Below are 18082 nucleotides of genomic sequence, written 5' to 3' on the forward strand. Positions count from 1 at the left end.
CTCCAGAGACTGCTTCAAAACACATGCTGCCATTAGCCGCTAAGGGAATATTTCACAGGCAAAAGTAAGAAAGATTCATTCACACTTAGTACCATCCAAAGTAACTTGAAAAAAAGCTATCAAGTATTTATTTTTAACCTATCTACATTATGTACAGATCAAGAAAGGCCACAGCAGTTTTTCAACATACAAACCCTTTAAAAGAGGAGATTTTTGAACGAGTGACAAGTATCAAAGTGAAGTCCACTAACAAAGGGATATACCTAGTACAGAACTTGAAGGAAAAAGATGATTACATCAGTCCCTGGGGCTTTCATTCTGCCTTTTACCCTACAGCTCACCTGGGGGAGAAATGGCAAGGTGGGGTAGAACAAGTTTCCAATGCTGCTGTCACCTCACAGGCTCCCTCACACCCAGTTGGGCCCAGCACGCACCCCAGGAACCATCATGCAGTCTCTGAGGGTTGTCACCCACAGGGACTGCACTGGAAAGCTTCTTGCCTCAAGGCAATTGGGTGTATCCTCTAACTCTGTCCAGCCAGCAACCCCTGCTGGAAGGGTGGTAACAGACCAGTGCTACAGCACCGACACATACTGGTATATCACCACATTAAGAACTTCAGCATGTACTCATCAAGGAGGCTAGAGTCTTTGCATTAGTTTACAGTCCACTATGAACAGTTTTCTGCTGCATGTAAACATGACTAACTAGATAAAATACAATCAAACTTTTGCAAAAGTTAATAAAATATCTTTCTTTTAGAAAAACAAAGTTAGCCTATTACTGCATTGTTTACAATTTTAATAAAATAGTACAACCTTCCGGTTGTTACCAGTCCTGAGTTCACTGTAGTAAAAATGGCCCTGGCTTCTGCTGAAGGTCTGCACCCACTCAGTGCGTTTGGCAGAAGTCTCCCGATAAAAACAGAATTCCTTCGGGAGCAGTTAAGTCTGATGCTGTCCATTGAGGAAGTTGTATACCAGGAACTGGCCGGTGCCACAGTACTGTGTTGCAAAGAGTTTTCCATCAGGAGTGGGGTCAGAGAAAGCGATTTCTTCTTTACTTAAGTATGAGCCATAGATGAAGTTGCTCCTGTTTAAAAGGAGAAGAAAAAAGAGAAAGACATTACCCTCAGGCAATAACACAGGAATATTTATACTATTAGACCACAAACTGTTAATTGTCATGGACATTCAAAAGAAAGAAGCTCTATTAAGAGGAGATCGCTCCATTTATACCAATCTCCTCCTTCCAAAGGGCAAGGAGGTTCACTTGTCCTGGAAGGGTTTTTATAAGGTTTGGCATTTTCGAAGAAACATTTGTATAGAGCAATTATTTGTGAGTTGCATCAAGAGTTCAATTTCAGAGTTGAAAAAACCAAAGCTTGAATTCAGTCCAACTGCATCTTCATAGAAGAGAGACTTCTGGGACTATGACTACAGTCACTAGGAACGGAAACACAAGTTGGGCTGCTTATAGAGGGGGCTCAAAGGACCTGATGAAATTGCAAGCCCCCTGTCTGAAAGAAACACTTGACATTTGGATGTGAGCACATCTTGGGTTAATTGAGAACATCCCAGAACACAACCTCAAGGCATAATTCCCACTTTCAGTAATAACTATATGAAAACGAAGACTCAGTTTGCTTAGCTTCTTCCTGAAAATATTTTATGTATGTTTTATTCTCTTTGAAGAAAAAGAATCAAGGGTGCCATTGAGCTTCCCTGGGTGGCTGCGTGAACAAAGTTAGAAAACTGATCTCAAGCTTTGAGACCTTGATCAGGGGAAGGAGGAGGTGACCTTCATCCTTGGAAACAGAAGAAACTCCCAATTAAGTTAATTAATCCTTTTATTTCCTATAAAATAAAGTTACATGTACTTGCACAGCAACTTTGATCTTATGGGTATTTCCATTAAATCTTGAGGGAAGGAACAAAATCCAGCTTTATTCCCTTCTCTTTAGTGTATTTAGGAAGATGATTTTGCAAGGTTCCTAAGACTTAAGTTTTATGACTCCAGGTCAGGTGTGAAAGCTTGAGTGAAGCAGGGCAGACGTTCTCAAAACAGACTTAGAAGTCGACAAGGCCACCTTCAACATTCTGAAGTCAGAACTGAGCTGCCAGAATCATCCTGTCTAAACTACCCTTTGCTATGAAAGACATTTACGCTGAAGTTTCTCTCAGCTGAGCAGACATAACCACTTACTGCCATCAAAAAGCAAGTCTCCTCTCCTTTGCCTTCTGCAGCCTTCTGGGCTCTTATTTACACCAATTCTAGAGCTCATCAGTCCTTCCTACAAACCACTAGAATTAACACAAAGCTCTTCTTGGTGAACCTGTTTTCTACTAATGTAGCTATGAGCTAATGGAAAGCCAAGAAGCACCAGAGCACATCAAAAGGTAAGATGCAGCGTAAGATATAACCAAATCATCAAGTTAATGTGCTTAGCTGAATACACCTTTACAGTTGATAGTTCAGACAGAACATGATTCAGGAAGAACTTTCTAGTTGTTTGCCCAGCCAGGTAAGATGCATTCTGCAGAGCAGAATAGCTTTGCTAAGCTTTCCAAATACCCAGGAGGGGGGAAGACTGGCAGACAAAGCAATATCCATGCCACAGACACCAACAAGATAGGGCTAGCCAAGCATCTGGCACAAACCTTACAGCCCAGCAACAAGATTTGCGTAGTTTTTGGCATTACAAAGAAAAGGAGGTTAAACTTCTAGGAAATGTCAGTGGAAGAAACCTAAATTTTGGAGAGTCTATATTTTAATGTCTCTCTAAACAGTAGTGTCACTCTTTTGAGTCTTTTTATGGATGTAGCACTTAGCATTCAGCTGAATACTCTCATCACTAGCTACTAAAGCTCCATGAAAATTGAAAATATCTCAAAAGCTCAGTGCAGCTGACTAAAGCAGAAAAGAACACCCCAAAACACAGTTGGAAGCCACCAGACTACATCAAATGGTTTGATGCACTTGTCTCTGTGCTCTCTACCTCTAAGGAGCAAACATTTCAGCCAATGGTTAGGTCCCAGTCCTTAACACTTGGGCAATCTCATACTTTGACCAAAGACAGTCACATCAACTTCACTCATAATTACCTCAGAGGAATTTACCCAAGTTCATCAACATTCTGTAGGGGTGACTCATTACAACTGCATTTAGCAGAAAGATTTCTGTTAAAGAGAAGCTATCACAGAATACCAACATCAGCCATAGAACTCCATGCAATACTGGAACTGTCAACAGCACTCAAATCTACATCTTCAAAACACCAGCAGCTTAAAAATACAGGCTTGAGACACACAAAGCAATAAATGTCTTGGTCTGAGTTCTATCTAAAACATAGGTAAATGAGGAACTTCTCTGGCATTACCTGAGACACTCTATCATTCGAGAAGCAATCTTCTTTCGACGCATCATGCTGAATACCCATATTCGACTAATACCGCAGATAGCAGGCTCTGGAGAAGTGGAACAGCACCATGCTTTCTGTCTTTCAAATATGACTTTCTCATTTTCTGAACTGACTTCTGGAACCTTCTCCTCTATAACTCGATAGCCCTGCAGGTGATATAAAAATATTTGTCACTTTATAAAAGCATCATTAATGACTGAACAAGATAATTTGTGTGCAATTTATTTTAATTAATAATACTTACTTGCTAAAATGCCATATCAAAAAGACTATACATTTCTGACTCAGGTTCTGTTCATAGTTTCACAATTTGAACAGATGATAAAAGATTAAACCAAAAAACCCCCTAAAGCTTATCTGATTTTAAGAAAGAGAAACAAATAATCCAATTCTTAAAACCACTTGCATTCAAGTGCTTGAGTCCACTTCTGACTTTGACTATGATTGTTTTGCTTCTTACCTGCTACTCCCAAGGCAGGGTGGAAAACACCACAGTTTACAAGGGAACAGACAGAATATTCAACGACGTTCTGACATCAGTTTTTAGTATGGCAAAAACTATGATTTCTTGTCTTGCTCTCCACTATACAGTTCTGCCCTCTCCTTCTGTTCATTGTGGAGCTGTTTGACCCCATGGCAATTCAAATCAATCCTACAGAATACCCACTTTTTCATCCACTGGGCTAGGAGATCAATCTGCTTGTCAACAAGCAAGAGGAGAGCCATAGCTAGCACACGAATAGCAGAGGAAGAAAAATTCCACCCTTCAGCTGTAGCAAGCTCTTTGACGAGCAGATTTGAGCCAAGTATGACACCATACACGTCTCAGCTCAATGTCAACTATACAAAAATAAGTAACTACATTTCAGAATGGTCTACCACCAAAAAACTCTGCTGTGGAAAAGGCATACACAGAAAACTTATTTGCTAAATGTCCAGACTTAAACTCTGAGGTAATTCTACAGCTTCAGCATGTCTGAATAACAGAGTCACGAAGCACTGACCCAGGCTGCCTTTCTCCAATTCAATCACTTACCCACTGGATATGTTCTGCAATTAAACAGCCGATAACTTTTTTGTCATTAGAAATAAAAAGGAGAGTTTTAGTTCTAGAGTAACACATGAGAGGAGCTTGCTGGAATCCCAAGTCATTGTCTACCATTTCTCTAATTTCTTCAACCTGTCAAAATAAGTTTAAATGCTGTATAAGAAACACATGTAAATGCACATCTGTATAAATTTACATAAACATTGCACATTTTCAAAACATGCAGTTCTCTAGAACACTGAAAGCTAATCCAGAAGTTAAGGATTACCTTACATAACCTGCAACACATCGCTCCACATAAATATTCCTTAAATAATACCTAGCTGGAAATAGGAAGAGTAGAGACCTCTAAGTCAGCTTCCAGTAAGTCCAAACTTCAATCAAAATAATGTTTAATGTTAGTAAGTTCAGAAGAAATAATCAACTCCAGCATGAACATAAAAGCTTACGCGTGAGCCGAGATTTTACTGAGGGATTCTTGTATCTACAACTGGGCAAAGAAACAGCCTCTATCAGCCCCTATCATCTCATGAGAGACCAAAATAAGGTGGCCTTTCCTATGTGGTACATTAGTCGAGCAAACCTAGGATTACTAGGAATGCTATGAATATATGAAGTTACTACTGATCAAATGAAAAGTGTATTAAAAATTGTTTTTAAAATAACTTTTAAAAGACACGGTATTGGTTACTCTCTACTTTCTCACATAACCTCCAGGTACCATTCTTTTAAGGACAAGTCCAATTTGAAGCACTAAGTAACCAGTCTTGAAGTCAGTCATCCACAGTGGTGACAGCTGTAAATTCTCTGAACTTTAAGTGCACAGTACTACAGAGAACTCTATCCTAAATTACTCCTTTTGCTACCATCTTTCTTTCCTCTGCCCTACTCAGGTATTTTCAAGTAATTTTTTCTTCAGTCATTTTAGCAAAAAAGTGAATATGCAATTAAAACATACTAAACCAAAGATAATACCACCAGAGAAACAAAACCTAATAAAATTATCTGCATTAAATATTGAAAAACCTAAAGAATTTCCTTTACAATTCAGTAACTTAAAATTCTATGTTAGCCTAAAGAAAACTCACTAAGGCACTGCATCAGAAAGAGCTGTCTTGAGCACAAATTCAGTTTCCAGAGGTCCCTTCCAACCTCAATCATTCTATGATCCTGTGACAGCAGTGCTGTAAAAAAGCACCTGTTAGCCACAGCAAATCCCCAGCTGAACAGAATCAATGCCATTGCTACTGAAAAAAACAAATGTAATGACATATTAAGATGTACGAACACAAGCTAGCCAGCAGGACACTGAAGTAGCGTGCTCCTCTGAGTCTCCACTAGAGTACTGTGCCCAGATTTAGATAAAGAGTTTTAACAGAGAAACAGGAGACATGACACAAACAGAAATAATCTAGAGGACAGTGTGACAATGGCCAGAGTTCCATAAAACACTATTTAGGAGTATAAACTAAAAATAGATTAAATAAAAAAAAAAGCACATTCCATCCATTTCCTTAGGGTGAAACAGTAAGAATTTGTTCAGGCACAAATAAAAGTTGTTGCAAAGAAGAAAAGACAGATGTTTTCTACCACTATGACAGTATGATTAATGAGCTTAAATTGCAGTACACAGATTCTACTGTACATTGAGAGAAAGCTTCCTAACGTTATGGATAGTGAAACACTGTAACAGAGTCTGAACAGGTCAGAAAAACTTGCAGTGACAGAAGCTTTAGAAAGTTGTCAGATGATCACAACCAGAGCTGATCCTGCTCTGGACATGAGAATGGACCAGATGACTTTGAGGTCACTTTCTACCTAAATCTGTTTTTACCCAAAAATCTTTTGGAGAATGATGCCGTATTTGTGCTGTGCAATAAAGTCAATACTTTTCAGTTTGTTCAAATATAGTAGGAAGTTTACATTACATAAACTATGTAGCAGATCTTCAGCAAGCATAGTAAAAAGAACAAAAACAAAACAAACAAAAAAACCCATCAGCTGGTTGCTGCTATTTCCACCCCTGCCTTCCACTCCTGCTCAGACCCGTACCCTCTATGAAGAGAGCAGCAGTGCATATGAGTGAGATGTCTGACCTGTTTCTGGAATAAGCTACAGACTCTCTGCAGTTCTGAATCCAACTTCAACTGTTCACAGGTAAATTATATAAACTTTACCATGAATATTCTCATTACTTACATGAAAATATCAAACTGAGATATACAAGTCCAGTCCTTTCCACCATACCTTTTTAAGTGCATACTTTGGGTCATCAGGAAGAACCATTATGATCTTTCCATCAGGATATTCAGCCAAAATTCTCTCCTTTTTCCAACCCTAAATAAAACAAACACTTATCTAAACCATATACAAGATGTACTTTTACAAACAGAAATTGCATATTATTGTTCTAGACAGTGAGTTTATGCACAGACTTCACACTATTTAGCAGTTGCTTTGCTAGAGAAGGAAACTTCGGCTCTAGCTTCTAGAAATGAGCACAACAGGTATAATACAATCTTATCTGTACAGTAAGTTATACAATAGCCTAACTATATCTAGAAATTATTTGTGAAGTGTCTTATAATTTCCCAACTAGTTTTTTTTTTTCCCCAGGACTGCAGTGCAAACTGAATTTTAAAATAGAAGAAGCAAACTCGGCTCACATAACTGATTTCCAAACTTATGGAATACTTAATCTCCGAAGTCCAGTGAATGAGAAAACCCCTAAGTTTTAATAAAAGATTTCTTTTTAACATAGTTACCTCCACAAATACACACTCAGTTTTAAAGTTTGGCATGCGAAAGACCTCCAGGAGGTTCTAAGTGAACTGATTGGCATGCAGTTGCCCAAAATGTAAGGAATAGTTTATTTTGTTACTGATCATAACTGTTAAAGCCACAAGAAGGATACTAGAAAAAAAATTATAACTACCTTCTAAGAATCTAATGGGGAAGAAGGCTACGTTGTGTGTATCTGAAGTATAAACATACTCAAAAAAATAGAGGTAATTAACTCTTCTTCAGATCCACACTCGTGGTGAATAATGAGCAGTACCTGCATGGAAAAAAACAAAACAAAAAAGCCACTTAAATCTAGTAAGATGGGACTGGTAGATATTAGAACTCAAGTTGCTTTGATGGGACCTAAAAATACTGAATGCAGAAGTAACTTCAGCCATTAAAAAGGCTTATCTACAAGTCTTGCTCAAAGCAACTTTCAATAAAAAAGCCTTTGAAGAAACAATTTTGATGGAATAATTCTCATTGAAATCTGTACCTTCTCACAAAATAACGTTCAACTAAAGACCAAACAATGGAACTTGGCACTGAATAAACGCCATATACACTACCACAAAAATTGACAAACTTAAGTGTTGTTAACAGTTGATCTGTACCTCATTTTAGTCATGCCGATTTTACTCCTTTACCCCACACAAGCCATCAAGAAAATAAGTTTAGACATTCATCTACTTTCTGGTAGCCCTAAAACTATTTATGAGGTTAACACTCAGCATGGCAATGGTTGCAACACAGATGCCATTTTAATCCTGCTGTTAGAAGTTGTACTAAATACCAACACAAGCAAAGATCCTATTTGGATACAAATATATTGTATCCTATTTGGATATAAATACATTATGGTATGAACACAAAGGGCAGTAAACAGCAGTGGCACAATATTATGTATTTCAGTCACTGAGAACTAAGGTAGGACTCCTTCCCCCAGGCCGAAGGCAAGAACACCTTACTACAGCAAGAAACAAAACCATTATGTCTGCAATATACTTTAAAATACTCTACTGCAATGTTAGAAAAACTCCTTTTCCTCTCCTTTCAATTGACATTATTTTGGGGCATAAAGACTTACTAACTGAATCAGATGACCAAGCACTGACAGACATTGCTTGTGATGACTAAAGAACTTAAAACGAAAGCTGTTGTTCCCACCAGGGTACTACATGTTCTGTAAGGCTTGGAGTAAAGGAACATGATTATACTGGAATTATACCACTGCTTCCTAATATTGGAAGTCTATGTCCAACAACAGATTACTTATAGCCAGTAGTAGCAAGGCACATACAGCCTAATCACTACAGTTGAGCAGACTAGTGCTGTACTGTGTCCCACCAGTGTGCAATAACTGTTGCCATACTCTTCTCCCCTCCATGCTACAGTTATTTATCCTATGAGTATCTGTAGTAATTTGAGAACGTAAGGCAGCTTTGCAATGCACCATGAATTAATTTTTCATCTACCTCTAACTTTTTCTCCTAATTCAAACAAGATTAGAGATAGCTTCTGCTTGCTTATTAAGGTGCAATGACAATAGAATTACAAAAGAAAGAAACCATGAAAACACCATGAAATAGTATGGACAGTAAATACCACCACACTGTGTAGTGCACTGCTTTCACTGGACATCATATGCGTATATAATGAATGATGTAGAATGCAGTTGTAACAATGGCTCCAACATTAAAGCATGTTCATGAAATGTTCAGCGCTCAATTTCACATGAACTATCTTCTGCTTATAGCTTAAAATAATTTGCGATGTAGGTTTCTTTTTAAAAGTGTAAGTTAGAAGACATAATAGACTGCTTCCCATGCATTTCCTCATGTTCTAAAAGTCTTTATCTAAGGGTAAGACATGGGACAGCAAAACCGGTATCTTTCCATCAATGTCAGTTCTGGCTTGTCTGTACTGCTGATTTCACAAATTAATACAAATACATGAAAATCAATGATTTTCTTTATTTATTCCTCAGAAATACTGAGGTACTAAGAAAAATGTGGTTAATGCTGTATATTTCTCGGTCTTCGCTAAGAAAAGGATTTATGACATTTTCCCCTCATGATCAAGTTCAGTATGAAATTTTGTGCACTTTAACTCGTTATAATTTGTAGCAGAGAAATGGGTCTACTGCATTTTTCTTCCTGACTCCTTCATCAAATTACAGATATTCTACCTCTCTGTCCTATGAACATAATGCAGAGAATGAGGTTTTGATAGTAGAACACATGAAGGTCTTTCATTGGATATAGCTACTAAATACTACTGTTAAAAAAGCCTACATACTAGTAAAACTGAGATTCTCACGGAAGATAGCTAATGGTATGGACTTTTATGTGAAATACTACTAAGTTTTGTATTGTACAGATGTATGTATCACTTTTGGAATTAATGCAGATCAAGGCAGGCATGAAAGCTTTCTAAGATGACATGAAGTTCATTAGCATCTCCAATCCCAGTATCCTGTTAACCTTAGGTTCCAAAAAGGCAAATGTTGCTTTCCTTTTTTTTTTTAATCTGAAAACCATAAGAACCTCAAAGATGGGGATTGGATGCAGTTACAGCAGAATAGCTACTTAAAACTTATCAGATTAGACATTAACTCAAATAACAGCTTCTTCTGCTCTCTTCAGCTCAAGATATTCTTAACTAAGAGGATGAGCTTGAAATACAAACATTAACTGCATTCACATCAGGTACATGAATCCACAGGCATTTTCTTAATTGAAGGTTTTGGCTTTGCAGCTTAAAACCACCATTAAAATAATGTCTTGCTCTTAAAAAAAAAAAATCGCAGAAAGACTAAGTTGATACTCTGTGATGTCACAGGTAGAGGATTTCATAAAACTAAACCATATATCCATCCTACAAAGTCATCCGTCCCACTGGAGTTGACACTTGATGTGTATGTCACCACTCAATATACACACGATAGAATGGCATTTTTTTCTGGAGACTTTCAGATGTCTGAAACCAGAAGGACAGAGAGACAGATTCCTACACCTGTCTGTAGTAGGGGACATCTCTCACACTAATCTATCCCTACCCCAGCACTATCGTTGACCACTTTGCCTTCTTGATTATTCAATTTGCAAGCTTTAATTAAAAGCAGATGGCACCCTTCAGAAAACCCTTATCAGTCCTTGCCAATCTTCTATTCCCCAAACCTACAAAATGGCACTGAACTCGGCAAACTTTCTCTCTCCACACAAGGCCTATAATTTCCTCATTGTCTGTACTAGGCATCCATGACAAAACAACTATCCCAACGCCATCTCCTTGTCAGACTGTCCTACTTCTGGTGGCATCATGGACAGAGATCCATCTTTCTAGAGAGACCTAAAAAGAATTTTTTACTAACAAAACAAGATAGGCCTTTAAAAGAAAACCAAAATCCAATCAGAATTATATTTAGTTGAAAACAGTAATTTATTATTTACATGCAAACTATCTTCCGGCTTCAGCACTTTTAAAAACTCACAAAGCAGCTGCATGCAGGTTGGCAAGATACTAACAATTAATTCCATTTTCACAGTTCACAGCAAGAAGCTCTAGCATGACAATGTATAGAGACCTTCTTTCTGTGATTCTGTGAAATGAATCAGCAATAGAACTACTAGATGTTTATCAAGACACACTGAAAAGGAAGGAAAAACCAAGAAGAGCCTTCTCAAGTCAGACTGGGACTGCATCATATGCCATGAATAATGTGAATAACAAGAGAAAGAAAAAAAAAATCTAAAAGATACATTAGAACTGCCTCCAAATCATCAATAATGCCAAATATATTAGCTACATTAAAAAATATATAGTATCTGGAGAGCTAATCAAGTAACGTATCAAGGTATGGACAATAAAGAGCTAATAAAGTAACATATCAACCCTGGACCAGAAAATCTAAACAAGTTACCAAGGCTTCAGCACATAGCTCTTAATCCCATGATGCTACCAGTCCAGTTAAGACTTTCTGTCAGGGAAAGGAAGGTACTTAAAGTGTCAACAGAGTAACTACTAACAAATACCTAGAAACCAAATGTATCACAACTCTGAGCCATCCTCCCAACAATCCCCACTAGAAACCTTCTAGCAAAACTAGGTTAACTAGCAATTATTCTTCTGGTATTTCTGGATGACTAAGAATTAAAAAAAAGAGACTTGGTGTACTAATGTACAGTCAAGAAGGCTTATCTAAAATTCAAATTCTTTTGTAAGAGGAGGTGAGGATGTTTCTGTCATGGACATTACCACAATATAATTAACCAAGAACCAGTGACTATGAGTCAAATAACTGGTGTTAAAGACTTAACTATTTAGCATGGCAAAAGTTTTTTATCCATGCAGAAAACAGTGTCAAGTTGTTATGAGGGAAAAAAAAATACACCACAGGGGAATGTGAAGACTGGTAAGAGTCTTTCCTTTGCCTCTTATGCTACAGTTTCTATTCCAGAATAACCATCTAAATCACCACTCTGTACATGTCTACAATGTCACAAAATGTAATCAGGGTCAAAGGTTACAGATATGTTACTGTTTACTCAGTGAACTAACAATACAAATAATTTGCCTGAGTGCACATTATGCAATGTTTTTTAAAAAATGTGTAGCAACTGAGAAAACAAAGTTTTTCTCAAATTAAAAAAATACCTAACTTTATACGTTGCTATTTGCATCTGGTTTAAGGCAGTCTGCTCTTCCACCTGTTATTCTGGACACATATAGAAGTGAGAAATTTCAGATCTTTCAATTTCCAAAATAGTCAAACTTCAGTGTAGCTTCCTAACTATGTGAACATGGCAGCTTTAAGTAACTACTGAACTCATCTGCCAGCTTCTGTGCAAAAGAATTAACACCATCTTCTGTTACATTTATATCTTCGGTAACATTCAAGAACTGAAAGTACGGGCCAGGGCGGGAGGACACACAGACACAAACAGGAATAAAATGAGGAAACATATTACATGCTGCCATTATAACGTGCCGCATTCCATCGCACTTTTTGCTCAGTCTCACCCTACAATGTAGCTAACATGTATCAGAAGAGACTTTTCAAGATGTCTGGATCATTCAGCAAAACCTAATCACAAAGAGATAAAATACCAGAACTATCTACCAGATGGTTTCAAAACAGTTCAGCTATGAAGATGTATCTGCTTATTTGTAAGCACTGGGAAAAAACTGAGCTTGGGATTTAAGAGTAGCCCCAACAGCCATTTGGTACCTACATGAAATGAATTGGTGGCCTCAGTTCAGTTATCCTGGAGGTCTTATCTACTCGAGTGTTGAGTACTGAAGGTAACATGTGTGATAAAGAAAATAAACTTTGTGGATTCTATTCTGGATTTCAGACACGTGAACAGGTATTTCCTAGAAGGCTTGTAATATCAGCTAGTGTGAAGTAGCTGATTTTACAATATACTTTAAATTATACAATGTTTTTCAAATCTGAGCTTCTACATGAGAGTTATACTCAGATACAGCACATATAAAGAAGTTATGGAATAATACTTGGGACTTTAAAGTTTGCAATCACACTATAAATGCAGTAAAGTTTCAATATACTATGAAGTTGTTTAGCTGGATTCCTAGACAGTCTCTCTTCAAATTGCACATAATTAACAAAAAGTAATTTACAAGTCATCTAAAATTATACAATTACAAAACCAGTACAATCAGCTCTTTAACTAGTAAGCCAACCATTGCAAACACCAGCTGCACTGAAACCTGTATTTAGCACTTTCAGAACAGTGGCATTCCTTTGTTTTCCTATCACCACCCTCAGCCCCGCCTGAGATTAGGGAACTGTAACAGAAAGAATACAATGGCAATGAAACACCATTATTCTACTATTTTTATACATTATATATAACCTGTCTAATATGGCTTTAAAAAACATTTATTTCCCAAAGTGGGTTTTTTATGGCCTACTGTGATACTCATTTATTAAAATACAACTTAATGTAATACGAATTGTACCTAGTAGACAGGAAATAAAAGATAATGCTTATGCCTTTAAAAAGACAAGGTTTTCTTACCACATATTTTACAGCACTTATGAACTGGTTATGAAATAGCAGATGTTGGGTTTCATCCTCTGGATTTGACGCAGTGTAAAGCATTCCACAAATATTACAGGAAATAGCACCAAACCTCTTCTGTCCTGCATCCTATTTAAAATAATAAAGTATTTGTCAATTGCAAGCACAGTAAATCAGTTCAACAGAAGTTTCATCTAATCAGACACATCTTGTATAACTTATCTTCTGGAAAGTCAACACAGAGGCTAAAATGGAGTTTAATACGAGAAAGAACAAGTACAGAATTTAGAATTCCAGCTTTCAAAAACCCACACAGCTTCAATCACAGAGCAAACTCTACCTAATGTTAAAATTAGCTCCACCCCCGTTAGTTTTGAACAAATTACTTCTCTTTTATTTTTTTCAAAACAAAGAACAGAGAATTCTTCCTTCATTACCTTATTTGCAGTAAATATAATCATCTTCCACAAAGAAAATTCCCACATCCAACCTCACACTATTTAGCTTTCCCTACAGTTCTGCTGCTGCCTGTCTTTTGGTTGTGAGTTGCTTGAGGTGGGCCAAAAGTAAGCCATTTTCCTCAATATTTGGAAGGATATTATTAAAATCCCCCAGAAGTTACGCTGATACAATTGTTAAGATCAGCAATATACCTACAATCACTGATTGTGATTTCAGGTACTTCAGAAAACCAAGTATTTAAAAGCAGTCAAATAGCATTACGGGGTTTTCATCCCTCTTGTCACTGAATATACTCTCAGGACTTACGTCTTAACTGGTAATAGCTAACTACCATCTCTGACATGCTATCTTAACTGCACAGGGTTCATTAGTTTTATTTTACAGACACTGTATAGCTGCTACAATACAAACAGAAAATCATATGATTTTACTCATGACCCTTTAGGTTACACTCCTACTCTATAACTATTACCAAATTAAGGGCACTACTCCGTACTTATTGCTTAGCTATTTATACATTAATTAAAAGTGTTATGAATTTGGAAATCTGCTCAGATTAAGGAGTCAGTGCCTACTCAAGAGTGAAGTGTCAGGTGCAAAGGGTGCTTCTGCAATGAGCAAGAAAGAATACCAGTTAGAATGAAGCCTCCAGCCAAAAAGGCATGTTTTAAAGTTACCACTTAATGCTTAAATAGTTTTTTTAACTACATTTGGAAATGGCATTTATGTAAGCAGCAATAAATGTCACTTTAAATCTATTTTAATATATATCGTAATTCACAGAGAAACAAAAGGTCACTTTATACGCTAAAATAGGATGCTATATAAGCAAAAGACTACTTGAGGGTGTTTTTTAATAGGAAATTGATTTGTGTGCACAAATTGATGACAGCTCAGTTCTACGTGCAACAGAAACTTATTTCAAGCAGTCATGAGTGAAGTCTAAAATGTAGGTATCTGTTTCTTTCCAAGATGAAACTAAAGGTTAAACTGGCCAGGCAAACTCAGAGTTGAACTTCTCTTTAAGAGTACACCTATGGAACTCAGCCAAAGAAAGAAGCTGAAGCTGAGAAGTCATTGCTTTAATGGTACGTCAATTTATACATTCCCACTGTATAAGAAGGAGAAACAGGAGCACATTATTTTTCTGAAGGAAAAAGGAAAGAAAAATCCAGAGGTTACATTTGCAATGTCAGAATAAGATGAAGTTTCTAAAGGTGTAAAAATGGAACCCAACACATTTTATTTTACCTGCAGACCTCCTTTAAAGTAGTAATATAGTTCAAAACAAAGTACCCAGCTGGCCATCAAAATACACTGCATTTTAAGAACTTATACATGGAAGATGAAAAAATACAGTTCAGCAGGAAGGATGATGTATGGCAATTTTCTTACTAAGATGAACTTAATTTAGTAATTCCTATCTTCAAATTGGAGAACACATCCTCTATCTAGGGTAAGACAAATGAAGAGGAATTCTACTTTGATGCTTAGAATACACTTCAAAAATAAGACATGTAAACTAGAAAATCAGCTACACAAAGCAAGTCTTAAAATACTGAACACACAAGTACTGCAGTTAAGTCTCATGAAACAGTTTCTGTTCAAATGATCAAGAAGCTGAAGGTATTTAAGCTAAAGCAGTTTAATTTACTACCCAAGTAGACATCCAAAAATTCTGGACACGGATATCCTTAGCTCTTCCCATCTTGCCTTGTAAAAACAAATGCTATTTTGCAAGTCTCCAGGACTGGATTATTTCCCTGGAATAGTACTGCCATATTGTATTCCACACTGGCTTTCTTGGATGCTGCTGGTATCAGTGGGTTTGGGGGCATTGTTTGGATTTTTTTGTTTAAGGATTTCACTGATATTACTATTTTTATGGGCACTCAGTTGTATCAGTGGGCTACACACAGAGGTTAATATTCAAAACCTATTTTGTGAATTATCAGAAAAATCACATTGTAGTACCTAAAGCAATCTTTTGAACTCTGTAGCTCTAACAAATGCAAACTATATTTTTTAGCAAATACTTTACAGTATCCTGAGGACAGTAAAGAAGATAGACCTTGTGTAATTGAAGTACTATTTCAAAGCCACATAACAGAACTTACTGCTTCAGAATTAAAAAAGAAAGAAGAAAAAAAAAAGGCAGCTCTGTAAATCAATGCAGACAACAACAACAACAACAAAACGAGGACATGCAAACTGAAGTCAGGAATTATGAAGAATGCATTTGTGTTTAACAAAACATCTATAGAATCTGACTATTTTTAACCTGATGTCACTGCATAACCAAAAGTGGAAACAGGATGATGCATGAAGAGCCAAAAAATGCTCCCCTACAACCTAAGACCACCTTATGCACTACATATGAGAGTAAATAAAAACTTTAAACTGGGATGGGAGAAGAAACTTCTCAGCAAACATCATATACTGCGTACTGGAGAATAAACCGTTACCTTGTCACAACTAGAAAAAGGATGTAAGAGGTTTAGAGAAATGCTTTTCAGAGCAGTATTTAAGAAAATGCAGGGCTGCAGGCAGAAAAATGTGTTACTCTATTTAAAATACAATTTTCTAAACCGTAACAATAAAGAGCAAGGATACTTTCCATTTCCTAAGCAAATTCAGCACGTGTAGATGGCAACTAAGCATCCTGACATCTCAGGCAATCCTCAATAATACAGGCACAGGATATATGAGATCCAACTGTTTCAAGACTAACTGTAATTGAACATTGTGAAAATGTTGCCTTAATGTCCAGAGGGTTTCTTAATTCTGTGTTAGACAGAAAGAAAAGTCTTACCAATATCTTCTTTGAGAAGGTGGATGTCTGCTGATCCTCCATATGTGGAATAAGGAGCCCTGCAAGCAAAAAAGGCATTTGGTGCCTCTGTAGGAGATGAAAGGGGCCCTTTTTATTTTTTTATTTATTCGCTTTTCTCTCTCTTCAAGCACAGATTAGGTCACTTTGTTCTTCATTACCTAGTGTTAGTTAGAGGAAGATTATTTTTTCCTCTAGTCTTTTCACAGAAGAATAAAACCCAGCCATAGAAACAGGCAGGCTGGAAAGGAAATACAAGCTGAGCAGGAAGGAACACCACAAAGGTTTTTGGGCTCTCCACAGAAAATGAAAAGGTCAAAGAATGCTGTTTCAGCAAAAGATGCATTCAAGACTGAAGCTGATGGGTAGATCTCCTTGCTGACCAGGAGAATCAGAAAATGTGACCCAACTCAGAAACAAGTTTCACTTCAAATTGAAGACAGTGGAATTTAACAAAACAAACAAGCAAACAAACAACAACCAAAACTACCCCAAACAAAAAAATCCAAAATAACCCAACTCCAAAACCGCTCCATCACCAGTACCTAACTTTCTGGAATGCTATTTTAGCCAAAAGATATAAGGCAACTTGAAGCTTTCAGTACTGTGATGTATCTAATTTTATTTAACATATTTGAAAAATTAAAATGGAGGGTTATTATTCTTCATGAAATGATATCCTCACTGCTCATTAACTAAAGCAATATGATAAAAATACAAAGTTAAGAAACACTTAAATCTGCACAATATTTACAATGGACAATTAGTCCATTCCCAACTATATAAACACATTATTCGAGAGTATTACAGACAGTGTTCCAATGTGCACTGGTTTTAGCTGGGATAAGGCTAATTTCCTTCACAGCAGCTGCTATGTGGCTATGTTTTAGATTTGTGACCAAAACAGCAGTGATAGCACAGGGATGTTTTAGCTTTTGTGTTTCTCATTCTGCTGTGCCACTGAGCAGGCTGGGGGTGCACAAGAAGCTGGGAGGGAACACAGCTGAAACAACTGAGCAGAGCAGTATCCCATGCCATATGATATCATTCTAAGCAACAAAAGCTAAGGGAAAGAGGAAGGGGAAGACATTTGGAGTTACCGTATTTATCTTCCCAGTTGTTACACACAATGCAATTCTACTTTTCTGCACATGGCTTAATACCTGCAAGCTGATGGGGAGTAGTAATGAATTCTTTATTTTGCTTTGCTTTACAAGTTTTCTCCCCATCCTATTTGTGGGGAGCGAGCAAGCAGCTGCACAGTGGTTAGCTGCCTACCAGGGTTAACACACAAGACAATGTTATGCCCAAATTCCTGTGTCATGTCCCCAGCTAACCTTACAAAACATTTCCACCTTCAGGACAAAGGAGCAGAACACAACCCATCTGAATTTGCTAGAAAAAGCTAAGTAGAAATGGGAAGGAGCAGTAAGAAAGGATGGCCATTACTGTCCCTCTAAGAGCAGAGCTATCCCCAGGGATAAGATTTG

The 18082-nt window shown here is 37.1% G+C and overlaps 1 protein-coding gene across 5 annotated transcripts in view; it reads right to left on the reverse strand.

The window, feature by feature from the left end:
• Window positions 1–101: 101 nt before the first annotated feature.
• Window positions 102–18082, reverse strand: part of ESCO1 (establishment of sister chromatid cohesion N-acetyltransferase 1) — a 32459-nt gene continuing 14478 nt past the window's right edge. For 2 of the 5 annotated variants that reach the window (XM_061360476.1, XM_061360477.1), the window contains exons 8-12: window positions 13298–13429; window positions 6717–6806; window positions 4458–4601; window positions 3380–3567; window positions 102–1092 (exon numbers count right to left, since the gene is read on the reverse strand). In XM_061360476.1, the coding sequence (XP_061216460.1) occupies window positions 945–1092; window positions 3380–3567; window positions 4458–4601; window positions 6717–6806; window positions 13298–13429 (702 nt within the window). In that variant the 3' untranslated portion in view covers window positions 102–944. Of the gene's footprint in view, window positions 1093–3379; window positions 3568–4457; window positions 4602–6668; window positions 6807–7404; window positions 7528–13297; window positions 13430–18082 lie in introns of those variants that run through there. The other 3 variants (XM_061360478.1, XR_009726540.1, XM_061360479.1) reach the window with 3 other exon arrangements.

Source organism: Neopsephotus bourkii, unplaced genomic scaffold, assembly GCF_033783945.1.
Source record: "Neopsephotus bourkii isolate Nb327-2 ecotype Australia unplaced genomic scaffold, CSIRO-AGI_Nbou_v1 NB_1027, whole genome shotgun sequence".
Lineage (NCBI taxonomy): Eukaryota > Metazoa > Chordata > Aves > Psittaciformes > Psittacidae > Neopsephotus > Neopsephotus bourkii.